At 46.1% G+C, this 20,804-nt stretch overlaps 1 protein-coding gene across 1 annotated transcript in view; it reads right to left on the reverse strand.

Annotated features, from left to right (window-relative positions):
- The window catches only part of PKD2L1 (polycystin 2 like 1, transient receptor potential cation channel), a 37,295-nt gene that overhangs the window by 8,915 nt on the left and 7,576 nt on the right, over window positions 1–20,804 (reverse strand). Inside the window, 6 exon segments of the mRNA XM_019556356.1 lie at window positions 4,424–4,594; window positions 4,986–5,214; window positions 7,742–7,966; window positions 10,848–11,104; window positions 11,541–11,668; window positions 17,422–17,535. Coding sequence (XP_019411901.1) covers window positions 4,424–4,594; window positions 4,986–5,214; window positions 7,742–7,966; window positions 10,848–11,104; window positions 11,541–11,668; window positions 17,422–17,535 — 1,124 coding nt within the window.

Genomic DNA, 20,804 nt, shown 5'->3' on the forward strand with positions numbered 1-20,804 from the left:
ACTTTAAAAAAAAGCCAGGCAGAGGGACAATCCCTGCTGCCCCCCACTTCCCCACAGTGCATAGGGGGCTCTGCACAAGCCCCCTGACCTCCCTCACTCCCCCAACCCTCCCATGGGTGCCCTGCCTGGACCAGCTCCAGCCCTTTAAGAAAAAAGAAGCCAAGAAAAGCCCTGGGACTCACTGCTCCTGCAGCGGCCTCAGGGGCTCATGCAGAGACCCCCATGACCTCCTCCCATGACCCATGGAGCATAGTAAGCCAGTGTGTGTCCAATTACCACTTGGTTCCTAAAACATAATAGCTTTGCCTTGCTTCTATTCTGTCATTTTCACAGGAAGGGGATAGATTCCAGGAAATATTACAAGTTTGTAATAAATATCCTTCTTAAAACAGAGAGGGATAAAATATCCCTCTTTCACCCCATGAGGTGCTGGCACCTTTTCCATCCTATCTAGCTCCCCTTTTCTCACCTACAGCAAGGCTCTTTGGGGATCATTCTGACACTGTATCCTCAGTCTTTTTCTCCACAAGATCCTTCTCCCTGAAACAGCAAAAGTATTGGCTAGGCCCCAAGGGGGAACTTGCCAAGAAGAGAAGCTAATTTCTGTAGTTTTCCACCCTATAGGGGTGTCTACATATGTGGCCCTATTACTCTGCAGTAAACTAATAAACACCACCATAGGAGAGTACTTGTAAACAAGTACTGTCCTGCAGTGTGTTATTTAGTGCACTACAATGCACATGTAGGCATAGACGACACATAGGGGAAGCATGGTGGGGACACGTGCCCCCCCTGAGATTGGCCACTGCCAACACTGCTGCCGGCATCTGTGGGCAGTTGCAACTTTCCCCTCCCTCCCCTGCTGCCAGTGCCACTGCGGCCACCTGCGGGCTGTCCCCACTTGTTCTGCCCTCGCTGCTGGCGTCACTGCACCCATCTGCACATGGTCCCCACTTACCACCACCACGCCCCACTGCCAACACTGTCACTGCTGCCTGTAGGTGGTTGCCATGCTCTCCCAGTCTCAGGAAGCACAAGTCATTCATGTGTGTAGGCACTGATGCGGCTGGCTGAGGCATGAGGATGCTTCAGTGCAGGAGCTGCCTGTTGGCTAACCCTGCACTGGAGCACCTTTGTGCTCCAGCCAGCTCCTCCACAGCACTTTGAGCTGGGTCAGAGCAGCTCTGTGGTGGCAGGCTAACCCCCCAGGATCCCCGTGAGCCAGGGCTGCTCCAACCTGGCTCAACATGTTGCAAACCTGGGTGCAGATGTAACTGCGGTACCCAGGAGCAATAACAAACTATGCTGGAGTTTATTCAGGCACGTTAAGTTCACATGTCTTCAGCATAGTTGGCGTCTTGCTCTCACTACACCTATTGGAGGACTTAGTCCTCTGGGCTAGGGACAGACATTCAAAAAGCCCGAGCCTGAATTAATTCAATCTTTGCAGGTTAGTCTAACCAGCAGAGAGTGAATCAGTTTCCTAGTGGATAGACATTCCCTTTCTAGTAGGAAAATGCAGGCAAATGCCTTCAGTGAATCAAGCCAAAAGCCTGGGGGTGCTAGTGCAGCCCTCCTTTCCACAGGGAAGCTGAGCTGAGGGGCAGGGAGCTTGGCCAGGCCCTGGCAAGCCCAGCCCAGTGGCTCCCTGAGAGCCAGGGGCAGTCCCTACACACAGGGCTGCATGGCCCCAGAGGGGAACTCTTCACCCTCCTCCCTCTCCCCCACTCCCACAAGGCTGAGAGTGGGGCCCTGTTCAGTGCTTGGGGGGCAGGGGGGTTCTTCTCCCACTTCCCCCCACCCCTGCTGTGGGATGGGGAGGGAGGATCTGTGAAGCTGCCTGGCCCCAGAGGGAGACTCTTCCTCCTGCTTCTCCCCCATCATTGCGGGGTGGGGAAGGGGGTGCACTATGCTGCCCAGCCCCAGAGGGAGACTCTTTCCCCCCACTCCTTCCCCCCGGGGCAGGGGGAAACTCTGTTCCATGCTGGGAGGACTCTTCCCCTTCCTCCTCCTACTCGCAGAGGGACAGAAGGAGTGTGGAGCTCAGCTGAACGAGGTGTGGGTATAGGTGTGAGGGGGAGGGCACAGAACCTCACCAATAGAACTGGCTGGGTAGGCTGCACAGGGCTGCACTCCTCACCGCCAGTGCAGCAGTGGCTGGCTCTACTGATGCTCCACACTCGCAGCAGGGAAGCCCCGCACTGGACTCTGCGGGGAAGCAGAGGGCAGAGCTCCCTCCACTCCCAGCAGAGTGTGGGGACCTGCACAGCAGGAAGCAGGGGAAGCAGCTGCCTCCAGTGCAGGGCTTCCCCCACTGCAAGTGCTGGAGCTGCAGGCGCGGGGAGCAGCACCTGGGTGATGGTGCAGGCTCTGCACCCTCCTCCGAGCAGCACAGCACTGAGCACAAGCGTCCTGACCTCCCTGCCTCCTGTTGCTGCCAGGCAGTGGGGGCTGCATGCCATGGGGGGAGTGTGTGGGGGTCCCTACACCCCCCACCCTCACACCTACACCCTGCCCAGCTGAGCGCCGTGCTCCTGCTGCCCCTCTGGGGGAGGTGGAGGAGAAGAAGGAAGAGTTCCATCCAACATGGAAAAGAGCCTCCCTCTGCCCTCCACCCCCGCTCTGGGGCTGGGCAGCATTGCACAGAGCCCCTGCCTCCCAGTCCCACAGTGCCAGGTGGGGAAGGGAAGGAGGAGGAAGAGTCTCCATCCAGCGCCTCACAGAGTCCCCCTCCCCATCCTGGGAGGAGACAGAGGGAGAAGAGCCCCCCCACAGGACAACCAACCCAGCATGGCCTCTTTAAGGTGAAGGGGGAGGGAGAAGGGTTAATTCTTCCCTCTGTCCCTTCCCTGCAGCCGGTGTCTGGCAGCTGCAGGGGCCACTGCTGCAGCCCCCTCCCTTTGCTGCCCGGCAAACAGGCTGACCCCAGCTGCAGTGGGGGAACGGGGGAAGGAGGGAAGAATTAAAGCCCTTCCTTCCCTTAACAGGGCCATGCTGGACCATGTCTCCACTAGGGCCGGTCCCTGCTCCTGCAGCTGCAGCAGAGACCTCCGCCCTCTGGGGCGAGTCTGGTTTATTTTAAACCAGCAAGGGGTCTGGGACAGGCATTGCAGAAACTGGTTTGACCCAAATCAATTAAGTCTGATAGTACAGTCAACTAGGCTTATCTCAAACCAGTTTTGGCCATTTTGAAATGGGTGTATGTGCACTGAATGCCTGTTCAGTTACAGGTTTAAACCGATTTCTGATCACTTAAAATAGTTTATGTGTAATGTCTTTCCCTAGTCCTAATAATTAGAAACCTTCTAATCCCCAGCCTAAATTTATCAGTGGCTGGTGACATTAAAGTAGGCCCTCTTCATTCTCCTTTTTGCAAAGAGAAGAATGTTAATTTTGAACCCCCACAAAGAAATCTAGAAATATACTTATTCAAACTGATTTTTTAAATCAAAAATCTTAGGTCTTTAATAGCTAAATGTTCAGGAGAGGAAGATATTACTTATCTCTTAGCCATATTGCCAATTAAACCTTAGTTGTCCTGCAAATATTAAAAGAGTATAACCTCTCATGTATATTTGCAAATATTTTGGCTCTAAATGCAAGCCTTCATATAATTACTACCTACACCTGTTGTGTGGATCCTGAGATGCTCTGTGTATGAACACAACAGGATCATTTGAAGTCATAACCAGTTACTAATATAAGAAGCCACATAAGTATAAAAATATTCATGTTGATTAGGGAATTCATTATCTGGTAAAGCTTAGACAACTTCTTACTAAACTCAGACAAACAAAAAAACACTTCTTCAAGTACAATGTGAAGGACACTACCTTCTTAGTAGTCATCCATTTCCCTGTCAGCAGACTGCTTCTTGAATGCTTTTTTCAAGTTACTGAGCTCACTGTTTCCTTGACTTTCAAAAGATTTAGCCTAGATTCAAAAAGATATTTAGCCACCTAAATATCTTTGTGGACAAGGGCCTTAGTGAATATCACTTACGTCTGTCAATTTATAAACTGCTTAGCTTATCCATGATATATTAAATAGGTTTCCAGAACCTTTAAAGTGAACTCCTTTGCTATAAAATGTATTAATTGTTTGTAACATACAGAAATGGGATTTGCTGCTGATTCAGAGATTAATATAATTTGGTTTTACACACCTGCTCTCAAGGTGTCATTTTTATTGAAAGCTGTCCACAGAGAGATATAGCACTGCCCCTGTGGATCAGGTAGGAGCCCTGGAACATGATGCAGAGGCAAGCCTCTTCCCCAGGCCTGCCCCTCCCCACCAGATGCACATGCTACTCTGTCTGTTCACACAAAAGTAGGGGAGTTTGAGCTCCAAAACTGTAGCCCTCTAAATTCTTTCCCTATGTTAGCTCAGAAAGCAGAGAGCCCAATAGGAACCTGTGTAGTACCTTAATCCAGGCAAAGAATAAGTTGACCGCATTCATGTTGTTGTACTGGGTCTGCCAAAAAGCCAGGAACTCAAAGTCTGCATAGATGTCAGGGTTCTTCAGCAGCTCTCCCATCAGCCGGTTCACCTCAATGGTGCGAAAGATATGGAACCCAATGGCAACAATGGAAAGCTGAAGGAAGAAGCACCTGGAATTACTACTGTGTATACAAAATAAACAGGGACTGGAGATAAAAATGTCACTGAGCTCCTTGAAATCAGCCAATGGAGATAATCCATTTGAAGGGAAGGAAACACTATAGCAGGGTTCTAACACACTGGTTTATGTCCCAGGCCATCTAATTATTTAAGCATGGACTTAAGGGGAAGAGTTTCAAAGGCACCTAACACCTATTGAAAGTCAAGGACTTAAGAAATCTCCCATTAGTGGTTCTCTTTGAATTTGGAGTAAAGGTTTGAGACAGTTCTGGGCTTTTCAACACCAGTTCCCATACTACTAATTTTGCTTTTGCTTTTCCAACTCCCTGAATTCTTCATCCAGAAAAGCTTATGGGGACTCTCACCAGTATGACCACCACATCCAGGATGTTCCATATACTGGTGAAATACTGGAGCTTGTGGATCCGCAGTTCTAGAATCTCTTCCACAACATAGTAGAAGATGAAGATGCAGAAGACAATCTCACAGGCGACAATGAAGAAGTCCCAAGTGCTGACATATCGGATAAGTTTGACTGTACGGATTTGCCAGGAGGGGATGGCACCACCAGTGGCTGGGAATTCAACCACTAACCTTCAAAGGAAGAAAGAAAGCACAGTAATTGTGGGGATGTTGTATGTTCTTGAGAAGTATCAGGTTAAGGGTATGAGCCAAGAGAACCTCCAACCAAGTATGGAAGAAGCATGAACATATTTGTGAACTTTGCCACAATCGCTCATCTCTGCTGGCACATTGCACATTGTGAGGAAGGAAACAGACAAGGGAAATGCAAGTACTGTAGTATATTTTTTGTAAGAGAAAATTACCTTATTAATCATGTGGCAGTGTTCAGTCCTACCTCCAGAGTGACTGGACCTTCAAAACTATTCAGCACCCAGTGGCTCTCATTGCTCCCAGATGATGCCTTTCACTAGGCACATTTACATGAGATGCTACCGTAGCTCGTTGCTACGGCACCATAGCATCAACAGGCACAAACCATACTGGTGACACTACTGAGCAGTAGGAAGCTACCGCACAGTAGCTCATTCCTACTGCACGGCAGCATCTGAAAAAAAAACAAACGTGTGGCGACAGCACTGCAATTAACTGTAATTCCAGTTAATGCGTGGTCATTTAGTACTTGGTTAAGCACTAAACCACTTGTGCAGACTCAGCCACTAATTCTAAACCCTGTTCAGCCAGGAAATTGCCCAGCCCCTATTACAACCTGCTGATCCTACAAGCCCTAGGACTGTGTGCTTCTTTTCCCAAGCCATTTCTGCTGCTGTGGGAATTTATAAAGGCCTTGCTGAAGAAGCCAGTGCTTAACTGATTAATTGAACATGTCCATGCTTGGGCAACAAAGTAACAAGACATACTGGGGTGTAACAATCAGTCAGGTACTGAGAACACCTCATTAAAAGTTACTAGGTAATAAGTTCTAATGAAAGTGAGCAGCTGAGACAATGTTCCAGTACGAGTAAAATGGCAGGGTTTAAATGGCTGTGTTGATTATCCACCAGTATCTCAAGTAGATTAGGCTATATAGATTGGTATAGTCCCCAGTGCAATGAGGCCCTGGTCTCAGCTGGACCTTGTACATGCTATTGCAATATAAACAAGAAGAGGGGGAAATCCTTGGTCAGTTGGAAGGAAAGGGATTTGGGGATGGTAATTGTCTCATAGACATTTGTGGGCCTAGAAGAGAAGTTAACACATCTCTTAAATAGGATTGGGTCTGATTTGCATCTGAATAGTTGACTATTTACCCATCCCCAGCTAAGGAGCACTCATGGTATGTAGCAGGGAGCTACAGTTAGGTAGTGCGGAGCTACTAGCATAAAGGCCTCGTCACTGGTTTCCTGTAATGCTGGAAATCTGTGGAATGCAGTGTAATGTCAAAAAGAGTGGTTTTAGAGCAGTCACAGGTAAAGGCTTCATGTTGTATCAGACCTGCATGACTGTGAGTTGCCACTAGAGGCCCTGGCGGGCAGGGGCACGGAGACAGTAGGCAGGTGGGAAGATGGAAGGGAGGCTTGTAGCTTGGAAGCAACATCTCTGGGGCTCTCTGGCCTTGCTGAAATTGGTGTGGAGGTGCTATACTGAGGGCTTAAGCCCTGGCAGCCCCTCTCTCAGAGCGGTGCTGCCACACCCCCGTGAGTGACACCAGAAGCTGCTTCCCTGGGACTCTGGTCTTGCTGAAACTGAGCCTCCCAGAAGCAAGACTATGCAAGCAGGCTTCCCCAGATCCATGATCTCTCTGCAAGTAACCCGCTCAGAGCAGTTGTTCTCAGCTGGAAGTAGGGGGTGTTTTGCAGAGTGGGAATGGGTAGAGTGGCTGGGAGCTGTGCATCCTGAGATGCTGGAGGAATGAAAGTAAGACATTTTACCTCCCCTGACCATTCAAACAATAGCCTCAAATGGCATGGAGAAATGGTTTCCAAGATGAACTTCCTCTTGCGTGGTTTATCTTTAAAACATTTAGAGGGTACTTATGATGGTTTAATACCCTGTAGCAGGTGAATGTTCTCGTTTTAAGTTCCTATATGCTGATTTTAAGGTACCCTGTGACAAAGCTCCAAATAACACATCCCCTTAAGGTTAAGGATTCATAAAGCTGTAAGTGTGAAATAAGCATTTTTTTTCACAGGAAGTGAATGGGTAAGTGTGATATCTTGCCTTTGCATTGTTCTATTGCAGGTCTTTATAACACTCAAATTATGGTAGTAACTAGTGTCAAAGGTGAGAAGGTTTAAGGAAAGAGATGCCAACTCATTTCCAGAAAATGGCAAGGAAACATTCAGAGCTTGTACCATCTCCATCTCCTGTGGCTAGAGAGGACAGGGAGCCATGACTCCTGGATTCTATTCCCAGTCCTGCTTTTAATACATCTTGGGACCCAGGACAAGTTTTTCACCAGATAAGATGGGATAATACTAAAATTTATCACCTGGATGAGGTGGGGAATGTAGCAGGAAGGGGTTTGAATTAATTTATTTGTAAAGTGCTTTAAGAGCCTTGCATTAAAAACTCTGAAGATGGGAAAAGTGTAAATGTACTAGGTAGCAACACTGACAATGAAGAGAAAGAATGAAAACTTTTTGGCAAGACTGCCTACCTCAGCACACAGAAGAGGTTGATGTTTGCATTATATACTGAGAAATCAATGAAGACTACTCGGGTCCCTCGGTCCAGCCACAAGTTCTCCTTTAAGAGTTGCAAGGCTTCAGCAGTCTCCTCTCGGGTCAGCTTGAGGTCTATATAGTATCCTCCACCACTATAGCTGGTTATTCTACCCCAGTGAGAGGAACCTCCCAATTCTTCCTCGGTATGGTACCTCCACCTGCACAAAAATATACAAGCAAATGTTATCTCATTGGCTAGGGCATGGAGCTAGAACAGGGTTCAGTTCTCTGATGTCCCACTGTGGGTCTGTTTGTACTTCCTCTGGTTGTTTAGGGAGAGCTGCTATGACCTATGAAAAACTAACAAAGCTTAATGTAGCTGCGGTTAGTATGGCAGTGGACATGACTGCAACTGAGACTGGCACTGGCATTTGATCTACCAGGTACCTGCCGGACCAGACCTCTTGCACTTTTCTTTCTCCCCTTCCTCCCTTCTCCTCCCCTCCTTTTCTGCCCTTTGTCTTCCTAATTCCCAGCTATTTACTTTTTCAGACAGCCTTTTTCCTACATTGGAAATCTACTACTGTACAGTCTCCTTTACTCACCTTTGCCCCCCCCCCACCGTTTTTGACCCCTCCCTTCCCTGGTCTATCTTTTGTTTTCCTAATTTTCACGTATTTACATTCTCACTGACATCCTGTCACACTTTTAGCTTCTTTCATTCTTGGAGTCTCAAAACAGCAGAGACGCCCTATGCCTGAAGAATGGTATTGCACCGGAAAGCTTACAAAGAGCTTTGTCCCAACTACTCAGTTGATCTAATAAAAGATATCACATCTACCCAAACAACCTTCCCTGCCTATGACCCAAAGATAACCATTGTCTGAAGTGACATAACTTTGAGACACTCAGAGAGCACTTAGCAATAGTTTTCCAGCTTTAACCTGGGGGCTCTCTCATTTTAAGTGCCTTAAGTGCATGGTAATTGTAATGTATTATAATAACATCCTAAGACAAACAGGAACACTTGGCTCAAGGATCCGGTATCCTATCTCCAAGAAGTTGCAAAGCATATTTGAGAGCCATTTAGTCAGCAACCTATGGCCCCTGGACTAGATCTGGTGATCGTGTCTTTGGAACTGGCCCATGGACCTGTGCTTTGGTGGGAAGGGCCTCTCCCTGCACCGTGTCATAGTCAGCTACCTGGGGCTCCAACATAGGGGAAGCTCTACCCATTTCATGCCATTCTGTGCTATGCCATGGGCAGAGCCCAGAGGTAGACCTGAGCAAAGTGGCAAGTATTTGCTTCGGAGTCAACTGATTTCCTCTGTTGTTTTGCTTCGGATTTGGATTCAGTTGTCCCTCTGTTGTTTTCTTAATGGGGTGATAAACACTGAGTTAGGGGTGATAAACACTGTTATCAGTTCCCTGCTGGGCTAATCAGAGCATCCTGCTGGGGCCTGGCCATGCCCTCACCCCTCAGCTCAGTGTTGTGGAGGGAAGGGCACCTGTAGCACCCCCCAGCTTCTAGCTTGGGCCACTGCAGGCATGTGCCTGCATTTCTGGGATGTCTGTCTGGTTACAAAAGTTATTTAGCTTAGCACGGTTAGACTAACCTCCAAAGACTGAATCTATTCAGGCTCAGGCTTTTTGAATGTCTGTCCCTAGCTAAGGGGAAGCAGCAGCAGCAGCTGGGTCCTAATACCTACCTATCTCCAACCCAAGCCATTCTGGCCCCTTGCCAAAAACCAGTGCTTAGCCCTAGCTTAGTCCTTTTCATCATTTGTTTTCCAGAGACTAAGGCACAAAATTTCAAAGGTAACTCAGGAAGGGAGCTCTACAGTATCTTTGACGATCTGAGCCTGAATCATGTCTTTATCTGTCTCTAGCCTTTTGATATATTAGTTCCCAACCTTGGCAGATTTGCAAACTCTTGGAGACAGGATATAAGATCCCCAAGGTAACAGTTTTTCTGTTTGTCTTGTAAATGCTTATCTGAATTCATTGTATTGCTTCCTAGCTTGTTTTGCCTGTGGCTCTTAGTAGGTTAGAACACTGCATTTATGTAGGACACCCTAACAAGCAATATATAATAATTTTCCTTCACTGGCAGGTCACTTAGAGTCCTCTTAATGCTGTTATAGCTCAGTATTCTTAGATAATTTATAACAACCACATGGATCATGTTACTATAAGGGAAGCAAGACTGAGGAAATCCTACAGCCTCAGAGCAATTTTACAAGTTTGGTGAGTTCAGATAAAAGGATCAGGTCCCAAGAAAAGTCCCTGAAAAGTCCCAGGTTTTAACTGCATGATTCAAAACCCTTAGGTTTGCAAACTCTGCTGAGAACAGGATTTCAGTTTTTAAGAAACTTATTTCTGTTGAGCCATAGATACCACAGGGTTAGTGGGTGGTTTTGCACCTCTATTGGATCTGGTCACAATGGGTGTCTGTACATGTGCTTGGGGTTGGGGTGGAGGGGGAAGGCCATTGCCATTTTAATTAGAGTGACTCTTGGGAGTTCAATAAGCTTTAGTTAAAGTGCCCTTGCCACCATTTTGAAATGTGGGGACACTTAATACACAAGTTGCTGCAGCACGTTGGAGTGTTCTGATTGGAAGGCTGCAGTAGACTCCTTTAATTGGGTCTGCTCTGATGTGTACTAATCAGAACATGCCAGAGCACATATGAAAGAAACCCATGTTCTTTTCCCATGGGGTTTTATTTTCTTTAGCTTCAACAGCAATGTGAACAAGTTTCTCAATCTAAGATTTTTCTTGGGTTTGGCTGCATTGTTCCCCAGCAGAACCTGCTCTTTGCCTGACTTTATTTCTCATTGCATCAAAGGAACCCCAAGGGCTTTTTTGGGTTTGTTTTTTTAATCCTAGTGTTGCCACTCACAGGATGCACTGGACCTGACTGCCAAGGAGAATCAGAAGGCAATAACTCTGTAGCTTTACACAGGAACCTTACACCAAACATATTGCTCATGGGACCACCTTTTTAACATTGAATTTCAGCAAAATTTGGCCAGAGTTTGGGCAAAGCTAAAAAATAGTCCAACCTCAGTGGAAGTTGGATGGAAGGGGCACACTTACGCAGTTCCATTGAGGAGTCCAAAGGAGACCCTTTCTTCCTTGTCCTCAGAGTACACATCATAACATCCTGAAATCTCCTCTTTAAAGTCATCATGAACAACACATGAGTTGTTCTTCACTTTCAGCTGACGCAGACGTGGGACACCAAGCAGCAGATTCTCATAGTAGATGTAGGACTGGGTGTGGTGGGTTGTTAGTGACTCATTATTGTACCATTTGGTCCAATAAAGACTATCCAGTAGTGGACCTTGGCCATACTGCAAGAGAAGGTGGGACAAGTCTCTAAGTCACTGGCAATCCACTCCATGGGGTAAGTTCATCCCTTCCCCATGATTCTGATATTGCTAACTGCTGGTGTCAGCTATAAACTGGGTAAATGGAAAGGGGTTCCCAGAATAATCCTGGTCTGGAAACAAGGATTATGGCATGGAAAATAAATCAACCACTCGGGCACAAAGGGGAAAAGCAAATCTCTAGATAATAATAGGCTTTCTATATTCCAGGCAAAGACAACTGAAACCTTTCAAGCTATTTCCAGCTACAGTGGCTCATGGCAAGAGGTAACGAAAGCTCAGCAAAGGTCACTCAATGCCATACCAATCCTCAGCTGGTTCAGGGACAGGTTACTTGGCACCAGAGCTATATGTTTCCCATTTCATGGGCCAAGGTCTTGTCCCCTATGTTTGTACTCACCACCCAGAAGTCAGTCATGCTACTGATGGACTGAAAAGAGACTCCACTGCTTGATGAGGTCTGCAGAAAGAGCTCAGACATGACCTTGGTGTAGTAATAGGCATTTGAACTCGTCATTCCATATGTCACTAGGAGAAAATAGAAAAGAAGTAGGGGCGTATTATTTCTGAGTCTCTGAATATCCAAGATTAACACACAGTAGCAATCTGTGATCAGAAGACATGATTTACATGACCAGCAATTTGCTTAGAAAGGAAAGAGGTTAGTTTGATGCTCAGGAATCCCCCAGGGTCCTCAACAAATGCTTTTCAGAAATTACAGGGGACTCACAAGTGAGAATGAAATATGTTAAAGAGATGGATTTCTTTTGGTAGTCTGGTTTGCTTAGGGAGCACTGCAGAGAAGTGCAGCCAGCCTACAACACGTGTGCTATGCTTTGAAGTGTATCTTGAAATGGGCTATGCCTTGAAATGTAGTGTAGAAGCCTTAGTGCACCAGTACGAACATGATAATGAACATGACTGAGACAGAGGGCATATTGGCATGTACTTAGTGCCATGTTAAGGGCAGTACAGCATGTGGAGTAGGTGTGGTGTAGCAGGGTTACTGACCCAAGGCATTTTTAATGACATTTAATTGCTAAAAAAATTATATTTAGAGGTTTGCTTTTAGGAATTGGCCTGTAGGTAAATTAGATATTGCATTAGAACAATAGTTTAAAAGAATGGCAAGGGTTAATTGATTTCTAAAAGCCTGTTTGTCACAGATTCACAGCCTTCAAGGCAGACATAGTGTCCAAGGCCAATGGACATACACATCCTGAAAAATTAAAAACATCCAAGCTTTATTTTCATTATAAAAATAGGCCTGGCTCTAGTACTTACTTGCAAAAACCTTTGGAATTTCCAGTTCCAAATAAAATAACCAAATTAAAGTGTGTGCATGTAATAGGTTTATGTAGCATTTTGGCTAACAAAACATGAACAGTATGGCGACCACAGCAAGACCAATCAACAATGTCCAAAAATGAAAAGCCATGAAAGGAGAAAGAGAATACAAAAGAAGGAGTTTTCAGAACAACAAGCTTGCATTGGCCCCTGACCTCCAAGGTTGCTGATATTGAACATCCAAGCAAAGAACTTCAAGGTGATGTTTATGTACTAGCTGGATACAGTGCTAACCTTATGTATATTCTGGTCACTGGGGAATCTGGGTAGTGTATGTTGTAATCATATTGTTTGCTTTGCCTGCATTGCTCTTATTTCTTATCACTGTGTATCAATAAGATGTTCCTATTATCAACTGGAGGAGTTCTCGTTAGTCTGAAGGTTGTACTCACCTTCAGCAGGGTATCAGGGCTGGGTTGTAAATCCAGTGGCAACAACATACTGCAAACTTATTACTGACAATAAGACTTTTTTTTTACCGATATATGTTTTTACTGACTTATGTTTTTCATAAAGTAAGTGAAACCTTTCTGCCAGGACCGGGATAAGGGTTGGGTTCAAATATAGGGGTTTCAGGGGTACAGGTTGTAGCCATGTTGGTCTAAGGACATAGGCAGACAAGATTCTGTGGGTAAATCTGATATCTTTTATTAGACCAACTCAAGTAGTTGGAAAAATTCTTCTTTTTCAGCTTTTAGGTACAAATACCCTTCATCAGGCTGAGGATGCATCTGCAGTTGGTCTGTGCTCTTCCTGGGTGAAATGAATAGTAGAGGAGCCAAGGGCTGGTGTTCATGCAAGAAAGTCAATCAGTGAAGATGTAAATCGAGGAGTCAGTGGGTGAGAGACAAGTTGTGGGGTGGAGAGGGGAACGAATGCAGCTGGTAAAAGGTGGAGAGGTACCTAGGGAGTCAGATATTAGGCAGATTATAAGGTGTCATAAATCCAATGTCTGTATTTAGTCCGTGATTTTTTGTATCCAGTAGGTTGATGAAGTGAAGTTTGTAGGCTTGCCTGTGAAAGGTGTTTTGTAAATTCCCTTTGAAGATTAGAACTGAGAGATTGGAGAGAGAGTGGTTTTCTTGTGAGAAGTGTGCCCCCACACATAATTGAGTACTTTTGTCTTTGATAGATTTTTGGTGTGCATTCATTCTGGTGCTCAGTTATTGTTTGGTTTCTCCTACATATTTTCCATCAGGGCATTTAGTGCACTGGATGAGATGTATTACATTTCTGGAGGTGCAGCTGTAAGATCCGGGAATGATGAAGTTCTATTGTGAGATGTTGTAATTGTGGGGGTGGTGAAGATATGCTGGCAGGTTTTACAGTTCTTGTCATGACATGGTCTGGATCTATTTGGTGCGTTTTGGGTCATAGGAAGTTTGCTTCTGGTGATGAGGTTAGCAACGTTCAGTGCTTGTTTGAAGGCTAGAATGGGTGATTCTGGGAAGATCTCTTTAACAATTGGGTCTTCTTCTAGTATGGGTTGCAATTGCTTGAGATTCCAGGGAGGGTGATATGTCATAACCAGTGGTGTGCAATTCATGGGGGTCTTCCTTCTGTACTGTAGCAATTCTTCACGTGGTAGCTGGGTGGCTCTTTCAAAAGCGCGATCTGTCTCTCTGGAGGAGTGCCCTTGTTGAGTGAAAGCCTTTTTGAGATTTGTGAGGTGACAATCACAGGCATTCATCTCAGTTCAAATGTGGTGGTATCTGAGGGCTTGGCTGTATATTACAGCTTTCTCAGTGTGTTTAGGGTGTTTGCTGGTTCTGTGCAGTTATTTATGTTGGTCCATGGGTTTCTTGTATATTGTGGTCTGTATTTTACCATTCTGGATAATGATCATCATGTCTAAAAAGGAAATGTTGGTGCTGGAGTATTCAAGAGCAAGTCTGATGCAGGGGTGATGATTGTTGAATTTCTGATAGAACTCAATCAGAGATTGCAGATTTTCAGCCCAAATGATGAAGATGTCATTGATATATCTGAAGTATAGCAAGGGGTTGATGGTGCAGTCCTTGAGGAATTCTTCTGCCAGGTGGCTTATAAAAAGGTTGACATACTGTGGGGCCATTTTGGTGCCTATAGTTGTGCCCATGGTCTGGAGGAAGTGTTGGTTATTGAAAGTGAAGTTGTGTGTGAGGATTAAATGTATAAGGTCAGTAATATATTTGGGTTTGTACTCTGAGCTGTCATCTTGCTCTTGCAGGTACATATGGCAGGCTTGGATACCATCCTGGTGTGGGATGTTGCTATATAAGCTGGTAACATCCATGGTGACTAGGAGGGTGCTGCTGGGAAGGTGGTCTATGTTTTTAAGATTTTGTGATTTATCAGGTTTTATTGAATCACTCCTAAAACCTCTTGTCATCTAAAGAGTGAGTTTTGTCCAAGACACAACAGACACAACATCAAGATGGGCTGATGAGGAGGGGGCTGTGGAGGGGATGGGTGGTTCAGTACAGCTGTGTGCTGCCTCATCCTCTGTACAGCCCTAGGTAGCTTGGACCTTCCTGGGCCAGATCCAACTTCTTTGCAGGCTGGATCCAGTCCAGGGCCAAAGGTTGCAAGCCCTGTTCCGGTGTGTGTGTATGCCATGGTCACTCTGGAGTGAAACCAGCTCACCTGCCATTTAGGTCCCACGTACACATTACACTTAAGGCATGATATACCAGTTAATCATGCCTTAAGTGGTCACCTGGGCACTCATTCAGTCAATAAATGGTGCAATAAAAAGAGTAATAAGTTACAAAGTTTATTACACATATTTAGCGGGATACTTTGTAGCTGTTCCCTATCACATCATTAATTGAAGGTGTAGCCAGGGGCCCCCATTGCTGGGAGCCCTGTCACCTGATTGGAGCTTCCAGGTAGGAGGGCACATATGCACCCCCTGGCCTAGCAACTTCCAGCTGACAGTGCTTCCAGCCATGTGGGGTCCCATGCACCCCAGCAGCTGGGAGACCACAGCTGCTGCGATCTCCCAGCCACAGTTTTAGATAAGTTTTCATTCAACAAAGATCCTGACCTCTGAGCAGGTGCTGATTGAAACAATTTACATGCATTCCCCAGTTCATCCCCCACTACATAATCCATCACTATGAATGCCTTGACCTGTCCTCCTAATGAAAGGGCTTCCTGAAAAAGCAATCAACTTTCAAAAACAATATTGTACAGACCAGGATACACGTGTGACTCAGTCACATCTGAAGACCGATTGGGATTCCATTCCCCTGGGTCTGTGTGATAACTACGCAGGTTAGTATCATCTTTGTACCTCTTCTGCCACTGGTTGTATGAAACATAATCCATCAAGCCAGGCAATGCCACAGGTGCTTCTTTGAGATAACAATGAGTCTTCCCAAAACAAACAGCAATTGTTCTGCCCACACAAAGTGCATTAGTATTTGGTACAGAGCTGCATTAAATCCATGCCCGGGTGACAATGTGAGCTGCCATTCACGTTATAATGCCAGTCACCCTTTGAGCATGGCTCACCAATAGATTTAAAGGAGAAGTGTCACATTTGAACAATGCATCTCCTACTCCAGGAAGTTTTGAGAGCTGCATTTGAAAACCATAGCTGTTTGCATGCAGAAATGTAACAGAACTTCAAGCTGCCAAGCTGAGGAGAAGCACCAGTGACTGGGAGCTAATGGCCAGAGCCTGTGTTAAATTTTCAGAAGCACTACTTCAAAGTAGCAGATGCCAAGTGAGCTTAGCAGCAGTCACCTTATAATGATCAGAGAAAGGCGGAGTGCCCCCTTTGCTAAGAGTTCCACTGCATTTGAACTCTAAGTTAGGCTAATCCAGGCAGGAGCAGTCACACTGCAAAACACTACCCAAGTTCTGACATCCTTACTGGTGTTGCATTCACCCCTATGTACTGCTAGGACCTCTAGGAGCACTTGCCAGGGTTTTCTGTATTGCAGTGAGATCTCCTCTGTGTCTTTCTAAATGCACTGTGGGAGATTACGTTGTCTTTTGTACCACACCATTAAAAGGGTGTCCCACACCATCAAGGAGTGACATGTGTTCTGCCTAGTCAGTGGATCAGCTGTGCCATGACACAATGCAGCATGGCTGATATCTGCTTCATTCATTGACATCTATTTCTAGCATAGGATTCCAGGTTTTCTAGGAGAAATGCAATGTCTGCTTTTAGCCTTAGAGCCTGCTTTTCAGTGGTGGAACATCTGCTCCCAGTGAAGTCAGCTGAGTTTGTGGGTGTGTAGAATTTCTGAGAATCAGACCTTAACTGTTTAGATTTATTAAGTGGATGGAATAGTGTCTTTACAGAGAGCTGAAAAGGGTCACTTAATTGGTTGCAAAGGGACTTGAGAGTCTTAAATGGGAGAAGTGATGGGTGTGCAGTGAACTGCTAAAACCACTCAGGAAAACCCCATTTTTCCCCCCTATGGTAAATTATGAACACTTTTCTTCCTCCCCACCCCACCCCTACTCCCTGCCCCTGACATTTACCATAATTATTTTTTTTGATTGCTCAGGGGAAAACCTGAAGCTTCAACCTCAAAATATTTTGGACTTTCTCTACCAAAGGATTTTTTTAAAAGGAAAAACCTGAAAAATATTCATTTGTGCAAATACTTTTATGCTGCTCCGAAAACAATTTCTCATGAGAAAAGTTGCATGAAAAAAATGGTAACAAATTCTAATTAGTACCAAAATCCAGCATTCCATTTTAGCCATTTCTCTCTCCACCTCCATATGATTTAAATACTTTACTGATTTATTTTTTACAAATGCCCAGTCGGTGCTCTGGGTAGATGTTTATGATACTAAGGCGTAGATTAGAGCCAAGTTGTAAAAAACATAAATCCCTAAAATATGCACATGCGCGCATGCACACACACTCACACAAAGAGTCACACAAAGACATTCTGCACCACCACCACTGAGATATCTGGACTTACATAGACAGATGTCCACCAGGAACACAATATAAACCAACAACTCTCGCAGGGTGGTCTTTACATAAAGTTCTCTGTTTTCAGCTGTATTTTCAGTCAAGGTTGTACCCCAAAGCCCTGTTTGGTGTAAAAAAAAAGACACATGTGAATTTTGAAAGACCTTCAGACTCTATTACAGATGATAGTGGATGTGGTAACACTGTTATCTCAATCTAGTAGAGAATTGTGTTTTTAGTGCTAAACATCCCAGGCAGAAAGCCTGCTAACAGCCATAATGGGCTCACTGGACAAGCTTCTCCAGCCCACATGGACATCATGGTTCATCCCATCTCTGAAGGGACTATATCTATTCAGTCACAACCTCTTTTCTGCCCATGGTCAGTTCTTCTAGCCAGTCGCTAAATACAGACAGTCAAAAAGCCTGAAGCTGAATTGATTCAATCTTTGCAGGTTAATCTAAGCTGCAAAGATTGAACCAATAAGCAAATGAACAGACATTCACTTCTGATTCAGGAAATGCAGCTATATGCCTCCAATGGCTCAACCCAGAAGCACAGGGGTACTAGAACATGACTGTGTGACATGTAGCCAGCATGAGCTGTGTGTTCACTTCCTCTTTTTGCTGCCCCTTAGGTCACTTGGAATCACAGTCCAGAATCACAGTAGCAAGACTCTGCAGAGCTGCTTATCACTTCCTCTTCCTGCTTCCAGGTGCCTCAGGGATTTGTAGTCCACAGTTGCAGCCAGCAGTAAGCAAGCAGGGCAGGGCTTGGCAGCTCTGTCATCAGAGGAAGGGGATTTTAACCCCCCTCCTTGGCCCCAGACCTCCGCCAGGGTTTGCTGGGGGGAAGGAGGGCTGTGGTAAGGCACTTTTGGCACCCACCACTTTAAGGAGCTTGAGCAGGCTGTGGTGCAGCTGGTAGGTGTGGTTAGGTCCAATTAGGCTGCTACATGACCACAAGGGGGCCAGGAGATTGGAGGACTAATTGGCAGCATCAGTATAAACCCAGGCCCTAGGAGCTGAGCTGGCAGTTACACCTAGGGAGCCAGAGAAGCAACATCACTCACCCTGCAGATTGCAGCTCCCAGAGCACCTGGAGGTCAGGGTAGGTATTATGGGGATGGAGGAGGTTCCTGGTCCTGGGACATAACCTGAAACTACACACTGCTGTGGTTGGATGGTGTGGTGGGACTACCTATGCTGGGGCAGTCTCCAGGAAATGCCGTGCCTGTGCTTCCCCAGTGAAAGGTGATGATGGGGTTCCAGAAAGCCTCAGCCCCTGATGGCCTGTGAGTACCCCATGGAGGGGAAAGTCTAGGGGAGCACACCCTGACAGAAAAGCACAGGGCCTAGGCACATTGAAGAGGCCTGAGGCAGGGTCCGGGCAGATCAACAGACATCTGAAAACTGAATGGGCTGTAGGCCGAGCTAAGGGCCCAGGGATGTCGACCCCAGGACCCCAGTGAAGGGCAGAGCAGTGGCCCCAGTGAAGGGCAGAGTACTGGCCCAGATAGGAGCCAGAGGCCAAGTTTAGTTTTGTGTGGGACAGAAAACCGGAGGCCTGGGGGGGCCTGAAAGACTGTGCATAGGCTGGCCAGAGTAGTGGCCCTAGTGAAGGGGGCAGAGAGGCCAAGGTACGTCTGAAGACCTCTGAGGCCAAATATGGGCTGGAGGCTGAATGAGGCCCAGCTAAGGGTCCAGGGGAGTCAGAGGTGGTTTTGGATGTTATCTGTGGATCTTGTGGCCTGTTATAAACTAGTCAGGGGGGACCAGCAGGCATTGGGGGAGTCACTGTTTCCCTGAGCACTGCCAGGAGTGACCAGGAATAACGGTCACAAGCTGGCAGAGGGTAGGTTTAGGTTAGATATCAGGAGGCACTACTTCACAGTCAGGGCGGCTAGGGTCTGGAACCAACTTCCAAGAGAAGTGGTGCAGGCTCCTACCCTGGGGGTCTTTAAGACAAGGCTAGACAAACATCTTGCTGGGGTCGTTTGACCCCAGTATTCTTTCCTGCCATGGCAGGGGGTCGGACTAGATGATCTGCTCAGGTCCCTTCCGACCCTAGAAACTATGAAACTGTGAGGCATGGGATATGGTATAAGGGAAAGTTCAAAGCCATGTATTTTGCTCTTGGTATCAGGGCAATTAAATGGGTAGCCTCCTGCATTTTTCCATCTATTTTGATATATCAGGGCATGGCAGGTGAAACAGGGCAAACTGCTGTAAACAAGTGGGCAGGTTGGTGTTGTTATCGGCCTCAAGATGGCCTCTTGTCATAGGGCCAGTGAGCCAGCCAGGGAGGCCAGTGAGCCAGCTTTCACTGCTCCAGCTAGGAAGCAGAGGGGCAGGGCCTGCCCTGCTTCCTTGAGAAGGCAGCACAGCCCAGCCCAGGGCTGCAAAATGCTGGGGCACTGTGATTTAACTTAAACCAGGGAGGGGTCTGGGACAGAAGTTCCATAAACCAGTTTGACCTAAATCAGTTAAGTTTGATACTACATTCAACCAGGTTTATCTTTAAATCAGTTTCAGCCATTTTCAAACTGGTTTATGTGCACTGAACTTCTATTCTGTTACAGGTATAAACTGGTTTCTGATCACTTAAACTGGTGTCCGTGTAACTTTTGTCCCTAGCCCTGGTGACACACCATTAGCCCTGTCAGTAGTTCTCCTGCTCCTCATTCTGAAACCACAAATCTCTCTCTCCTACCCTCATGATCAGCCCCCTAAAAACCACTCTCCAACCCTACAATCCTACTTCTCTATTCTTCATAAGTCTCCCACAATCCCTCTCTTCTGCCCCTAGCTTCAACTACACTTTCCCCATGTCTCCTACCTTGCCAACAGGTCCAAGCATAGACACCAGGAGAATATTTTCTCTCTTCAATGGCCAGCTCACAGCTAGGAATTTGGCAGAGAGGCACCAAATTCAGACAGTCTGAGCACAAAAAGCCCCACATCATGTTAGCCTTGCACAAGATTTCCTTTGTATGTAAAAATGACTTGCAAAGTGGGAAGGTGCCACCTACTTGACTCTGCAGATTCCAGCTGGGTAAAATTTATCAGCGAATAGTACACTGGCTACCAAAAATGTAATTTTGGTGAGACTGAAGTTATTTGTGAATTTTAGTTGGATTTGGTCAATAGTTTCAGTTGGGAGGGAAAAAAAAAATGAAGAGAAAGTGGAAAACTTCAAAACATTTTAAGAGTTTCTAAAATGACTGTTTTTTTTTAGAAATGCCAATATGTTTTTCTGACATGTTCAAAAATGTTTCATTTAAAAAATGCCTTAAATTAAGGAAGGAAGAAAAAGACACAAAGATTGTCAAGGCCAGTTGTGGCCTTGGCTCCACCACGATCCGCTGGCTGGGAAACTGGCTCCGTGGTT

Source organism: Crocodylus porosus, unplaced genomic scaffold (genome assembly GCF_001723895.1).
Source record: "Crocodylus porosus isolate Cpor-Errol unplaced genomic scaffold, CroPor_comp1, whole genome shotgun sequence".
Lineage (NCBI taxonomy): Eukaryota > Metazoa > Chordata > Crocodylia > Crocodylidae > Crocodylus > Crocodylus porosus.